The sequence below is a fragment of the Pelophylax lessonae genome (assembly GCF_965119305.1).
Source record: "Pelophylax lessonae genome assembly, chromosome: 3".
Classification (NCBI taxonomy): domain Eukaryota; kingdom Metazoa; phylum Chordata; class Amphibia; order Anura; family Ranidae; genus Pelophylax; species Pelophylax lessonae.
The window spans coordinates 116,237,778-116,253,860 of record NC_138770.1 but is presented as its reverse complement, the minus strand read 5'-3'; the positions used below and the strand labels follow the sequence as shown (position 1 = coordinate 116,253,860).

The 16,083-nt window shown below is 41.8% G+C and overlaps 1 protein-coding gene across 2 annotated transcripts in view; it reads left to right on the top strand.

Annotated features, from left to right (window-relative positions):
• The window catches only part of EVA1A (eva-1 homolog A, regulator of programmed cell death), a 601,323-nt gene extending 592,545 nt beyond the window's left edge, over positions 1-8,778 (top strand). For both annotated transcript variants that reach the window (XM_082249889.1, XM_082249890.1), the window contains one exon: positions 8,060-8,778. In XM_082249889.1, the coding sequence (XP_082106015.1) occupies positions 8,060-8,430 (371 nt within the window). In that variant the 3' untranslated portion in view covers positions 8,431-8,778. The remainder of the gene's footprint in view (positions 1-8,059) is intronic.
• The last annotated feature ends 7,305 nt before the right edge of the window (positions 8,779-16,083 follow it).

Genomic DNA, 16,083 nt, shown 5'->3' with positions numbered 1-16,083 from the left:
AGTGTCATGGTCTGGGGCTGCAGGAGTGCTGCCGGCATTGGGGAGCTACAGTTCATTGAGGGAAACATGAATGCCAACATGTACTGTGACATACTGAATCAGAGCATGATTCCCTCCCTTAGGAGACTGGTCTGCAGGGTAGTATTCCAACATAACGACCCCAAACACACCTCCAAGATGACCACTGCCTTGCTATAGAAGATGAGGGTAAAGGTGATGGACTGGCCAAGCATGTCTCCAGACCTAAACCGTTTTGTGCATCTGTGGGGCATCCTTAAATGGAAGGTGGAGGAGCGCAAGGTCTGTAACATCCACCAGCTCAGTGATGTCATCATGGAGGAGTGGAAGAGGACTCCAGTGGCAACCCGTGGAGCTCTGGTAAACTCCATTCCCCACACAAAATATTGACATTTTGGGCAGAATTTGGACATGTTCACTTAGGGGTGTACTCACTTTTATTGCCAGCGGTTTAGACATTAATGAATGTGTGTTGAGTTATTTTGAGGGGACAGCAAATTTACACTGTTATACAAGCTGTACACTCACTACTTTACATTGTAGCAAAGTGTCATTTCTTCAGTGTTTTCACATGAAAAGGTATAATAAAATATTTACAAAAATGTGAGGGGTGTACTCACTTTTGTGAGATACTGTATGCCCTTTGCTTTTAAAAAGGGGTTAATGAAAACTACAGAGTAAAAAATTATTTACATTTTGCTTCAAATTATATTGCCATGTTAAAGCTTATATGAAGTTTTAGTGATTAGGTTTAAATCTACTTTATTTCATTTAGATGTATGAATCACATGGGTTAGGACGAGGTGGTAGTTGGGTAGAGATCAGAAGATCAGGGATGTCATTAGACTCAAAAACTTCTTATCTAGTGACTTCAAAATGCCCTGACTCCTCTGTGCTTGTGTGACCTTTAAGCAGGAAGTATAAAAGAAATGTCCTTACCAAAAAGGCAGTTGCACAGTTTTGGTAACCTATACCTACCTATGAATATTCTATATGTGCTTTGCAATATAAAGCAAAATGCCAAAAAAATGTAACTTCATTGGTAGCTCTTTTACAGAATCTGCTTATAAAAATGATGTTTTTGAGGCAAGGCTCTAATGTTCATTCACTCTAGGGGCATGCCATAGATAAAAATTACTTTCTTAATTTATCAGTCCCTTAGGATTCCTCCCCTCTAGTTCTGGTATCCATGATGACCAGTACCACCAAATCACTCACGGGGAAGAGAAAAACGGTAAGTATTCCTATGTGTTGTATACAGGGGCAGCCAGTCCATTGGGGTCGCAGGGGCACCGCCCCCCCATCCATGCATCCGGCTCCCTAATCTACATGCAGGGCGCCGGATGCATGGATTCCAATGGGGTTTTTTTTAAGCACCTGATTAGAGCCAGAGGCTCTAATAGGCTTCAAAAAAGGGTGGGCTTGGGGCGCAGAGCACTGCGCCCTGAGCCCACCCAGTTGTGTGACAAATAGTACACATAGTACATGCAGGGCGCCGGATGCATGGATTCCAATGGGGTTTTTTTTAAGCACCTGATTAGAGCCAGAGGCTCTAATAGGCTTCAAAAAAGGGTGGGCTTGGGGCGCAGAGCACTGCGCCCTGAGCCCACCCAGTTGTGTGACAAATAGCGAATGAATATTCGCTATTGTCACACTGATTCTCCTCCCCACCAATCGGGAAGCGGGTCCTGAGAGGAGAAAGGAGAAGGCATGCTATTGGCCAAGAAGGGGGGAGGAGATTGCCGCAGAGAAGGGACATGAAGGAGCCTGAGGGGGAAGTCGCCGCATGTCAGTCCGGAGGAATAAGGTAAGTAAACTGGTGGGGGGAGATGTGGTGGTGCAGGCTGGAGTGATATGGGGGGGGGGTCCGTGGCCAGGTCCGTCTGCTACCCCCCCCCCGACTGATGGAGCACCAGTCGCCACTGGTTATATCGCACTAGACACAATGTGCATTAGAACCTTACTATAATAGAGACTTATAAAACCATTTATTTTATACTTAACCAAAGTTCATCTTCAAATTTTAATTTTTTGTTTAGTCCTAATGTGATAAATAATCAAGATGACACAATCCAAATTTTACTCTGTAGTACTTCTGGAACTATTTTATACTACATAAAACACATCTGTGATTACTTACATCTCTCTATAAACCCTTCTAAAGGTTCAACACGTTCGCCTGCACTTCAGTCTGCTTTCTTCTCTTAGAGATAGCAAAAATCCTTGGGTGGTTTCATGAAAGCCATATTTTACATAATTATGTTGTAGAACTAAGTATGGTCTTTTGCCTGTTTGACCCTTAATACATCTCAAAATGGGTTCTCTTGAAAGCAGTGCTTTAAGTGTCCCAAAAGAGGTGCCGGTACTCTATTATAGCCTATAAAGTTTGTCAACCCCCCCCCCAACCCACATCAGGGTCCCCACAGAGCACCCCCCCCCTGGCCTGGGCTGGGACTCCGGAGCAGGGGGACTCACTGGTGGTGACTGGTCTGGCTCTGGAGTGGGAAATATTCTTGGGGGGGACAATTGAGGGCGCAGATGTCCAAAATGAGTGTACTGGTACACTACGGCGCACGGAGAGGTGGCGGTATGCTCAAGAGCCATATTTGGAAGTGGCGGTACTGAGTACCAGTGCATACCGGCCCACAAAAAGCACTGCTTGAAAGTCATCATTCAGTTTATTAATTTTCTTGGACCAAAAAAGCTTAGACTCCAGACACACCAGAGTATTATAGCCTATTTTACCATTGTCTTATGTTGTCCAATGAAAAAGGTGAGTCTAAGACACAGTGCTCGGTAAGGCAACATAAAAAAAAAAAAAAAGTTTTCTATGAAGAGTTGCCAGTGAGATCCCCAAAGATCTCAATTTGAACTAGAAGTGAGAACATGCATGTAGTGATTTTCTTGTGGATTTCTTATCTCCGCTTTGCCTAAAGTGACCAACATGAATTACTATATAGTTCCTCTATAGTAGTTCATGCTGTATTCGTTGCTGCTGGATACGGTGTCCTTGGCCAGTCTATACTTTACATACAACCATATCAGTGGTTCTTGGGATGCGGGAGATCATAGGTGCGGTTTGATATCATGGTGCACGGTGCGGATAATCTTTTGAGGTCATGTAATGGTTTCCATCCCCACCAAAAACTAAAGCAATTATTTTACAGTGCACAAAGAAAACCAAAATCTATGTCAGGAGGAAAAACAATGTAGTGCTTTGTAATCACTGCAAGGACGCCCAGCTTTCATAATAATTTTCACCTTACTTATGTCCCTTTCCAACCCAGATCCCCCACTAGATGGGCATTTTACTCTATTACCCGTAATTCTGTTATGAGGGAAACATTGAAGGGTCCATTGAACACTTCATTTTTTAAATACTCTGTTATGCTGACCATTTTGCTTCAATACTTTCGGTAACTGACTTGGAACAAGTATTTTGTATTCAGTCAATATTTTTCTTCTGTTGTTAGTGACTCTCGCTATTTAAAGCCCAAATGAAAGCCATTCTATTTTAAGTGTTACGGCAGCATAACAAGTAAAAAATGTGTGTTTTTTTTTATAAACTGCTTTAGCCAAATATCAAACTGTAGCGGCCTGGAGATCTGGACTGCTGCTCCTGCACAGAACATAGTGTTCCAGATCTCCAGAGGCACATCATGCCCTCTGCACAGTGCTCCAGGCAATAGTGACCCTCAAGGTGTGTAATGGCGCTTTTCCACTGCATGGAACCGTACCGGTTCGGCACGCTTTTGTGCTTTTCCACTGCTGGTACCGCATGGTATAGGGTCGGAACGGTTCGGTACGGTACGGTATAGGTTTGCTTTTCCACTGCATGGAACCGAACGGTACGGTACGGTACGGCTCTGAAAAAACAGTACCTACTCGATTGTGGTTCCAACAGGTACCAAACTGGTACCATATCCCACAATCCTTTGCATGCAGTCACTACTAGCCACTGATTGGTCAGAGAATCCCACCCACCCCGTTGTATCCCACCCACTTAACTTAAGTACTACTTTAGTGGAAAAGCAAACCTATACAGTACCGTACCGAACCGTTCCGACACTATACCATGCAGTATCAGCAGTGGAAAAGCAAACCGGGCCAAGCAGGGCCGAGTAGAGCCGAGCCGGTACGAGCCGGTATTTGCAGTGGAAAAGTGCCATAAGTGTTGTTGATTGGAACACTGTGCAGGGGGCATATTGGACCATTGGAGATCTGGACCTCCCGGTCTGAGAGCAGCAGTCTGGATTTCCAACACGCTGCTATTACAGAACAGCTTGATTTAGTTTTTATAAGCTGACTGAATTCTAATGGTATCTCTGGGTCTCCCCAGGCAATTGGGAACCAATCAGCAGGGGTCCGGACTATTAAGTCACTATCACAGCTATGATATGGTTGAATATTTGAACTTTTTTTGAAGATTTTGGTATTTATATATTACACATGTTTATTAAAGGATAATATAAAAGGTTGTGTTTAGCGCCTGCTTTTATATACAGTATATGGATCTAGCTATGATATATGGTGATCACTTGGGTTTGTTTACAGAGCTAAACCCCCCCCCCCCCGCCAAAGCCTCAGGAATGGATGTCATTGTGCTCTTCACTAAAAGCACATGAACTGGGTATTAAAACTGTAGTAAACCGCTGTTTTTTTTTTCTCAACCTGTAAGGTAAAGCCATAATGTGGTAGTATGCATCACATACTAGCACAATATGTGAAACTTACCTGAAAATGAAGCCCTCCAGCGCCAAGGTGTCAGTTGAGAGGGCTTCCATCTGCACTTGGTCTTCTATCCAGTTTCGTGGACTTCTGCTGTGGGAGTAGCCAGAGGCTTGATAAAGTCACTCCCGTACATGCGCGCCGCTTACGGTACAGGACTTTGAAGAAACGGCCCAGGTGCGCATGCGCCGGTGACATCTCCGGCTACATGTACAGTAAATATCTCCTAAACGGTGCGCGTTTAGGAGATATTTACAGTACCTATAGGTAATCCTTATTATAGGCTTACCTATAGGTAAAAGTCAAAGATGGGAGTTTACTTCCACTTTAAGCTTTAAAAAAAGCCAAGAAAAAATAATTATTCTAAGCAAAAGTCATCAAGTTATTTTGAAGTTAACCAACACATCTAAACTTGGTCTAGGCTTCAGGGACTTCTGTGAACTCTAGACTGATAAATGGGCTTAGTCACAACAGCCCTCACATAAAAACACAGTGGGCTGGTGTCTGTTGTATAGGGGTGGTAAGGAGCAGTGCAAATCATTACACAAATTTGATCTTATTTTATCCTAATTTTTTTTTTTTTAACCTTAATAAATAATGTATATGCAATGTGCTGCAGTGACATGTGATCTAGTGAGCTGTAGTGAATAAAAATGCATTATGTCTGCATTTGTATGCAGAGCACCACACCACAGCATTGTGGTATGAACATTGCACATAGCAAACAATTGTTTTCTGTGTGCCTTAACACTGAGCCTTTGTGGATCTGTCCAGAAAATTGTACATGATTTATATAGCACCAACATTTTTTGCAGAGCTTTATAAAATGACAGCAGACAGTACAGTTACAATTCATTTAAATCCAGGAGGAATCAGATTGTAAGCTCTAATGAGCAGGGCCCTCTACGAGGGAGGGTCAAGTGATACAAAAGATAATTGTGGAGGATGAACTGATGGAAAATGGAAGAAGACAGTGTATTAGAAGCAGAATAGGCTTCTCTAAAGAGATGGGTTTTCAGGGATCAAGGGATAGAGTAGGAGATAGTCAGAGAGATTAGGGAAAGGAGTTACAGAACATGGAGAGGCTCTGGAGAAGTCCTGGTGGTGAGCAAGGGAGGAGCTAATGAAGCTAAAGAGCAGGAGGTCTTGTGAGGACTGAAGAGGGAGATTTGGTTGGTATTTTGATACCAAGTTAGTGATGTAGCTGCAGATCAGTGCTCATGGTGTGAACAAGCCCTTAACATCACAGATTTATACAGCTCTGTATTTATTTTACATCGCAAAACTGGATGGACAGAAACACAAATCCTTTGACAGATAAAACGGATTCCATTTATGCATTTCCAAAGCAGATTTCAAAGCCCAAATCTCTTGCAACGTTTCTTACAGTAATGCAACTTTCCTCGCAAGATTAAACGCTCTGCACAAAAGTCATAAAATAAATGGAGATGAAATATTTAAAAAAAATATGAAATTCAATGTAGTAAAAAAAAATGCAGAAAATTGACCCTTTTACAATTGGTCCACAGAACATTAAATTTTGTTTATCCCAGATCTAATAGCAAGTTGTAAAATAAGGATTTCCTAAATTTCGGATGCAGAGCTAGAGAAACATAGGAAACAATAGTCGCTGTTATCTTTTGTTTACACGTCTTCCTATGGGGTCTGTATTCCATTTTACTCCTAGTTTTAATATTACATGACAGGACGTTGTTCTGTACTGAAGTTCACTTTATGAAGTTCCCAAGTGCTCCATTTGTCGTCTAATCTGTTCTCAGGCTGTTTGCCAGACGGCTGTAGCACTGGAAAGGCTAGATCATTGAGATGCTGTAGAGAAAAGCGAGGAACACAGTAAAATGTAAATGATAAATCAAACCTTAATCGCGCTGGAATTAATTTTTGGTGGTCTGGGCAGAGAGCCAGCATGGTTCCTCTAAGCGAATGTATGTTGTGCAGGGATTAAGTTTCATTCTTTGGAATGGATGGGATGCAAGTGACACAATCAGATACGTCAAATATCAAGACAAAACCGGTTGGGGCTATATTTTTTCCAGGCTTTTAGAAGAGACTTTTGTATTTTCAACGGAATTGTTGTAAATCTAGAACTCTGAGTCTCTGGGGACTGCTTGGCACTGTTCCCAAAGTAGTAACACTATTTTCTTTGTAGGTATAAGGTTTGAAGAGATCCTGTAATCCAAGCAATGTAAAATTTGAAAGTATATCCACAACAAAAATAGAAAGCTTTGGCTTTAGATCAAGTAGAGCAGAGATGATACCCATGTCAGTTTTTTTTTTTTTTTTATTCAGCTCTTTATTTCTTTGGAAAGATTTCCTTCACTTCCTGCCCCGGAGACACAACAGGAAGTGAGAAAATCCCTCAGAAATTTGGAGAAATTCAGATAGTTGTCCCTGGAAAAAGTTTCCTGTTTAGCAATAGGGACATAGACAACAACCAAAACTCTATCTAAAGCTAATTAAAAAAGTTTTGACTTTAGATAGACTCTTGTGCTGCTCTATTTTGCTGCCAGGACCAGGCAATGAAAGTTCAAAACCAGTTGGAGACTATGGACACCTTCCCCAGCCCCAGGTGACAGCACTGGGGTAGTGAGTCATGTGAACACCCGTACCTGCTTTGGGGTTGAGTTGGGGTGAGGGTGGTTAAAGCATATCAAATCAAAAACAATATATATTGCCGCTTACCGGTCCTTAGATGTGGTGGCTTTCTTTAAGGTTTTTGTTCCTTTATTTTCATCTGGTAAACCTACTTGTAAACCCTTCCCAGTCCTAGGGTGACAACGCTCACTCACCACACTGTGTTTAGAAGGGAGCAGAGTTGTCACCTTAGGTTACTGTCCTGAACTGGACTAAAACACCACCCCTTCTTTTAATTTACTTAACCATAGGTAGGTTTATTTTAATTTACAGAAGATAATGTGGAAACCTGATAACATTTCAGTTAAGCTCACTGGAGGTTACAAGGCTTTCCATCGGGATCAACAGGTGTTTTTATGTACTTGCAGATTATATACTTAGCCTAAAAAAAAAAAAAAAAAAAAAACATGAATACAGCCACCAAATCAAAGGAATAATAAATTACAATGAATTACATTTTGTTCTTGGGTTGTGATATAGCCTTCATGGCTCCATTACTTTGCTCCACATGGGCAAATGAAAGCAAGCCTACATATGTTTGTTCTGTATTCATATTTTGCTTTTCACTGCAACAGAGCGAAGGACGTAAACAGTGCTCTTTTATTTAAATGGTTAACTTTGCTTATTCTTCCTTTGATACATTCTTTCTATTTGCTTGCAGAAAACCCAGAAAGAGCAGCTTTGTATTTTGTATCTGGAGTGTGCATTGGTCTCATTTTGACACTCGTGGCTCTAGTAATGAGGATATCCTGTCAGACCGACTGTAAAAGGTCCACGGTGAAGAAGGCACCCAGGAAGCAGGAGAGCGACAGTGACAGCAGCGATAGCGACGATGACTCGGACACGACATCTGACCTGTCTGCCAGAAGGCATCGGCGCTTTGAGAGGACTTTAAACATGAACGTTTTCACCTCTGCCGAGGAACTGGAAAGGGCACAAAGGCTCGAAGAGAGGGAACGTATTATCCGGGAGATCTGGATGAACGGGCAGCCGGACATCCCGGGGACAAGGAGCCTGAACCGCTATTATTAGGAAAGCTTTTGTGCCAACTGCACACTTTGGTGAACAATGAGAAGCTTGTGTTTATGAGAGACTTTGTCAGGAAGTGAACGGAAATTCATTATTTATGAACTTTGCAGTTCCGCAGTACTGTGACCCTCAGGATATGAGAATGAGGGCAATCTTACTCCTTGCCGTTAGCTAGGAGCAGTCACAAACACTTTGTGAGATTCTTCTCTGAGACTGTAATGATAATGCTTGAGGCTGGTCCTTGATGACACTCCGAGGTTCTGAGACAAAGCAACGGACTTGGAAAACTCAACCAGCATGGACAATGTAACAATGCAATGCAAGAGCTGCTTGCTACCATATGGGCATTTTTTTGGGGATGGAGGCGTGGAGGGGGGGGGGGGTGGGAGGGTATGCAAGGACGCTTCATGTTTCCTACAGACAGAATCATCATGGTGATTGTCTGTGCTATTTAATAGGTGTTTGAAATCTTACTTTGTTTGGCAGCATTTACAACTGACACCTCAGGGATGAAATCCTTCAGTAGTTTGGCTCACAAGTGGCAGGTGTGGGGGGCACTTCACCCTTCAGCTCTTCAGGGGCTACAAGATTGAGAAAGCCCTGCCAGTTAGCAGGATTTGTAGTTTCTCATTAGCAGAAGGAACTGTAGGTTGCCCACACTTGACGTATGGTGTTATGAGCAGAACTGGTTTTACATTGTTGGGAATTTTAGGCAATGTATTAAAGGCACACTAATGGGCCATACACACTATAAGATTTTCTGAAGATTTTTTCCTTCAGACTTACCAAAACCAGATAATATGAGGTCAAACCTAAACACTCTGGCAGGCCCTTCCACTACATAGAAAAGGTAAATCTGAAGGAAAAAGTCTTCAGAAAATCTTAGTGTGTATGGCCCTTTACAGTACGCTCCCAACCTGGCTGACTAGTAATTAGTATAAGTGATGAGCTTATTGTCTGTTCAACCGGTCCAACTGTATAGGACTCAGGGGAACACATGAAAAAGGTGGGTGCAGGGAGAAACATTATGGGAATGGATGGGCAGCACAGTGGAAGGCCTTCTCTGATGAACATCTGTGATCGCTCTATAGAGGATCCATAGCCTGGTATGAGTGCTTGGTTAAAGGTCATCCCCACCAAAACCACAAAACTCATATTTCAACTTTGGGTAGGCACTTCAATCACTTGCTGATTTCCCTCTAACTCTTTGAGACTTCAGTGGCTAGTGACTTGGCCATAATGAATGTTTGATTCTCCCACATCTGGATTCCTCAGTTTTCTTAGCTCTGTAGTGTCCACTGTTGATATTCAATGCCATCATTTTGGTTTTGTACTGACTACATGCATTTGTGAGAAATGGGAATTTCCCTGCACTATGGAGAGAAAAATCAGAATACTTTCACACTGGAGATTTATTTATAAACCATTGGCTATTGAAGCCTTTAGAACACTTTCCAGGACATATTTGCTGATGATAATTTTGTAGGTAATGCTAAAGAAATCAAGTTTTTCAAAGGCTTGCATTTTGTTAAAGCATGTACAGTGATTTTCTACATATTTTTAAAAATCAGCAAGTGGAGCTCTGGTATCCTTTTTTAGGTTTAGCATTTTAACTTTGCTAATGCAAAGCTAAAAGATGTCCTATATTTAGAGAACATAACAAGCCATCTCCGCAGTATCTTCTCAGATGGTTCAATAGGAGATTGAGACATGTGTTTCCTGAGCTGACACTATTGTGGTGCATTGTGTTGTGTATTGTGTTGTGTAACATTGCTGTTTACATTTTAGTGCAGTGCAACACACAGGACGCCATACCTTGGTCTGTTTTGTGGTACTTTGTGGTGGTGCATTGTGGTGCTATTCACAATAAATTGTACCACAGCATCCCAATGCATGTAACATTCCTGCATGTTGTGATATTGCATGTGTTTCAGCAATGGCCTGGTGTGAACAGGACCTTAATCTGACAAAGAGAGCCGCAAACAGAAGTTTATGCATTGCTATCTTTTTAGTTAATTTATATTGCTCTGGGAATCCTTTATCTTCGAGCATGATTGCGTTAAAAGCCCAGCTCTGGGCTCACCTCCTATGAGCATTTTTTATGTTTTTCTATATTTGCCTATTTTAATTTGCCTTCAGGCTCTCTTTGTGGCACAGGGTCCTCTTTGCCTCTTCTGCAGTGGTGAACAATTTGCAATAGTACAGAGCACATTAATGACATGATGACATCAGAATTTCTCTCTGCCTGTAATACTTTGTGCAGGGCACCATCGTGATGCTCTCTTTAGTAGGAAGATCCTCAATACCCTGTACTTACAGTATGTCCTCAATCATCCGGGTTGAATGATGCTGGGCGTTGTTCAACCTGGAATACAAAGGAGATCAAGCAGGGAAAGGGAATTACTGTAGGGTAAAGCAAAATTATTTTCACCGTTGCTGGGGCACATTTTATATATTTTTCAGAGGCAGGCTTTAAGTTTATATTAAGTTTAAAGGGAAGTTCCTGGAAAAGCTGGAATTCCACTATTGCTTCATGATTCTTCTGTTTAGCTGCATTGATGGGATACTCCTGTCATAGTGCCCTAATTTGCCCAAGTGAGGTATTTTCATTTACAGTTTTCGATCTTTCACAATCTACCAGTGATATCTGCTATTTCTGTGCTATGATAAAATACAATAATTCTGTATTTTATAGGGCGGTCTCCAGTTTTTAAAGCACAGTACAAAGTGTCAAAGTATATATCTCACAGTTATTACAATGGTAATGTGATATAAGAGCAGGAGACCTAATATAGGCTTAATTATTCAAATTGAAAGTTTCTATATTTTTTGGAAATCCCAATGGATGAATGCCTCCAGTTCCCAATTGTAAAACCAGTTCTGTTTCATGGGTAGAATTCATGGAAGTAAGATCTCCATGTGATGTGTCAGAAGCTAACAACCTCAGAGAGGTTGAATCTTTTCATTTTTATAATATATAAATATATATAAATTTAAAGTATTTTGGAAATGCTGCACAATGTTGTGCCTTATTGAGTATCTTGTTTGTTGAGCAATGTTTCCCTATGGAATGCACACTATTTTTATATATTTTATTAAAGGAGAATAAAACGTCTTTGTATGTTGAACAATGAGAGACCAAATGTGGCCAAAGGATGAAACAAATAAAATAAATGGTTTTGTATTTCATTATTATGTCTTGTGTCACAGCACAGGTGCTGCACATCCAATAGTTGTGTATTTCATAAGGCACTGAGGTTCATAAAAGGGCTGAGGTTCATGAAAGGGTTTACCAGAGTGAACTTAAATTACTTTGCTTAAGACAATTTGGCTAACCCTCACGACATGCAGATGTAGAGGTAATCGGAATTCTGATAATTCATTCTGAAAACAGCACCAACTGCAGGAGAATTATGGTATTGCATTTCATCAAATGTGAAACCCCAAAGGCTACATTTTCATGATTTTAGTCCCTAACTGACCATTGTTTTTATTAGTATCAGTGCTGCTGATCACCTCTAGCCTCTTTTATTATTATTATACAGGATTTATATAGCGCCAACAGTTTGTGCAGCGCTTAACAAAATGAAGGCAGACATTACAGTTACACTACAATTTGGAACAAGAGGAATCAGAGGGCCCTGCTCATTAGAGCTTACAATCTAAAAGGGAGGGTATTTTAGCCACTTCCTCTCTATATGCATTCACCCCAGCATTAACAGCACATTGTAGCTTTGGGCCAGCTTCTTGACAACGGTTGACCATATCTGTACAATGTATGTCACTGCTGCCTTACTTTTCTCCAGGAGGTGCCTGTGCAGGGTGACAACACAGGAGTACAGTTGGAAAACAATTGTGAACCTGACACCTTCTTGTCAGGAGGTGCCTCGACAAGGACCTTCATGGCAGAATCACCAGGTAACATTTATTTTTATTTTTTTTCTATTAACCTTTTTATTCAGATTTTGAAAAAGGATTTAGAAAAAAAATTAATTGTTACAAAGGTTTACCAATCCAATATAAGCAATTCATATGAAGTTTCTATGATAAGGAAAAAGCCAAATCCCCTCCTGTTCTATCCTCCTCCTCCCTGACTCCTAGCCCTGACCTTGTGTCCTCTCAGGCCCAGGCATTTCTGCTCCTTAAGACTCCATTCACACTGCCGCGACTTGTCAGGCGACTTGTGTGCCCCAAGTCGCTTGACATAACAAAAGCAATGTAAATCAATGAGAGCCGTCTTAATTGGCACTACTGAAGTCGCTCCGACTTCAGAAAAGGGTCCTGTACTACTTTGAGGCGACTTGTATCCAACTTGTCCCAATAGACTTCAATGGGAGTCGCCTCCAAGTTGGATCCTTATATAGCAGGATCACATAGTCTCTGTGATCATTGTAGGGAGAAGGACAGACGGCTGTGTGTACATTAGCCGACCGTCCTCTGTCAGCAGGGAGAGATTGAAAGTGTCCGGCGGCAATCGGAACAGCCTGATAAACGTGCCAGCTTCCCCGCTGACAAGCGGCATGCGCTAACCCCCTAACTGCCTGGGCGCGACCGACGTAGAGCTACGTCGGGTTTGCCCAGGAGCAGCTGCCTGCTGCAGTAAATCTGCGGCAGGCGGTCGTAAAGTGGTTAAAAGAGAAATTGGTCTATAACTCGTCAGTGCAGCAGAAGATTAAAGAGACCACATATTACTGTTGCCAGATCTTCCTCCCCATGCTTCTCCGGCAGGCCCTTTATTCGCACATTTTTCCTCTGACTTTGGTTCTCCTGATCCTCTAATTTATATAGTAGGGGTCTATTAGCTCTTTGCAATGACTTCCTCTGTTTACGCATTTCTTCCAATAATCGATCATGTACATCTAGTCTCCCCTCCTTCTCCTCCACTCGGTCAAGTACCTGTCCAATATCTGCCAGGACTAGAGCTATATCTGTTTTCAAAGATGTTTCCATTTTAGACAGCAACCCCACTAAAGTGTCTCTAATGAGAGGCATACTTGCTTGAGCTTCCTCGAAGCTAGTGTCTCCTTCCGCTTCTGAGACTAAGCTCTCTTCTTTAAGACCTCCATTTTGCGCTTTATGTCCCCCCTGGGGGTTTCTTCCGGTACTTTTTGGCCTAGTTGCCCCCAGGTCGCTGGTCCTTCCAGCTGGAAGTTCTTCCGTTATTGGTCTTTGCTTTCCTGTCCCTAACCGTACTGATGTCCCTTGTCTAGGGCTACCAAGCCCCTCTTCCAACATACTAGTCTCTGCTGACATGTAACGCTGGTTACCCCCCGGGCTAGTGGCAGGTTGGGTTACTTTGTTAGCTTTATTTGATTTACCTCTCATCTTCAGCCTCAGATGGTCTCAGCTGTGGGATGGAAGAATGGAAACATAAATACCCAAGGATGACTCAGGGGACTTCACGATGATATCCCTCCTTCAATAAGCTCTCTGTCAGCCTTCTCTTAGAGCCCCCTGAAAGCAGGCTAACCAGTAAAAAAGCACCAGTTCCTGGAGGAAGAGTCGTCAAAAAGCTCTCATTCTGTCACGGCCTCTGCCGGTGGAGGCAGGAGGGAAGTCAGTAAGCCCGGGCAATGGTGGAGGCAGGAGGGGAGTCAAAGAGTCCAGGGGCCGACAGCTGCTATGCACTCAGATGGGTGGATGCCATTTCCCTTCAGCGTGGCTAACTGTACACATTGGGTGGCAGCGGGGGCTTGGGTGGTGGCTCGCTTACTCCAGAGTGAGCGTCGTCTCACTTCAGAGCTCCTACCCCCTCACCAGGTAACATTTAATGAAAATTACAGATATAGAAGATTGAAAACTACTTCTGAAATTAGACTAACGTGTTAAAAGTGGCATGAGATGTTAGTGATTGATTTTAAATCTACTTGAAAGATAGGGAGGACAATACATCAAAATTGTGGAACGACACTAAATTGCAATCATTATTTAATGGGCAAATTAGACTTCCCTGTGTACAACTACAAGTACCTCTAGACATGAAATATACATAATTACAAACATCAATAAGCTCATTTACATTTTACAGACACAAAATACAATTTTCCCTAAGCCTTCATTTTTGAAGTGTATATGAACCTAAATGTTAAAGTGTTACTAAACCCATAACTTGCATTCACTATAACTAGTCTCCCACAGTACACAGAGCATGGACATGCAATTTATTTAGTAAATATAAATGGATAAATACCTTTTCTCATCAGCAGTATATAGCAGTCTTGTGACTTGTATCAGTTCCTAGTAAAGCTTGTAGGAGGAGATTTCATTCTCCCCTGATCCTCTGTCTGGACATGTCTAGACAGGGCGGATTGGCCCTGTGCTGATCACATGCACTCTCCCAAGAAAACAAATAATAATTAGCAATAAACACCAAACTAAGCATGTGCAGCCCATCCACTGGCTCTATAAATATCAGGTTATTTTTTGGGGACACGGACAGGAGAGGAGGATTAGAGAGACATAATCAAACAGCCTTTATACACAATGTAAAGGATTAGCCCCTTAGGTTCCACAGTGAGTACACCAAGCATGCTTTGCTGCATATACAGACTGATTTTCCTGTTGTGGGTTTAGTAACACTTTAACTTTGATTGTAACTGTGCAAAACCAGACAAATTTAATACTACTACCCTTTAATTATCATAATTTCAAGGCATAAATGCCTTTTTACCAAGTGTTAAAACTGCTTTCAAGTGACAACCCCTCCTCCTTATCCAGTACTGCACAGGTGACATAAATGTGAACGGTTATATTACTTTTGGTGATGTCCATGATGCTGTAACCTGTGCAATCACATACATCGTAAGACATCTCTTGGCAGTGTTCAAAAGAGTTACAAGCTGCCCCTGTATTGCAATGTACAACCTAAGTGAATGGAACTGATTTACTAAAGGCAAGTAGACTGTTCTCTTTGCAATTCTGCAAGGAAATTATCACCATTATTTATTTTTTATTTATATTTTTATTTATTATTTTGTTATTGCATAATGGAAATCAGCAGAGCTTCATCTCATTCATTAAGCTCTGGGGTAAATTCCCTTGCAGAGTGATCACTTCATTTGCCAATAGTAAACCAACCCCAATGTATCTGGCAGGATCACCAGGTAGGACTATAAAACTGACTGAACTGTTGAAAATAAAAACTGCTGGGAACAATACAGAGGGGCACGGACTACAACATATGAAGTTTCAAATTTAGTGTTTACATATACTTTAAAGAGTAACTCCCCTTTTGTTGAGAAAAAAACATTCCCTTCTGGGTGATCTCTGTACATTTCAGGGATTTTAACAAACTTTGTTGCAGATTCCTACCTTTTGTTATTCTGAAGAAATCACTGTGTGTTTGTCTGTGTCCATGTGGTAAGTGAATCTAATGGGAATGGCTTCATAATTATTAATATCAGCTGTTGCACTTGCAGGGCTCTATTGCGGAAAATCGCAGGATCTTCATCTCTTTAGACGTAATTTCCTATTTGGAGTATCTCACCAAAAATGACATTTTTGTTGCAGGGGATGCCTGAAATCTGACTTGTATCTTAGTGCAGACTTCTGGTAAAATCAGTGAGCCAATCACACAAGCAGGACATTATGGTTGCGGGGGGGGGGGGGGGGGTGCGTTCTCCAGATAGCTACAGTGCATTGCATTTCACAGAAAAT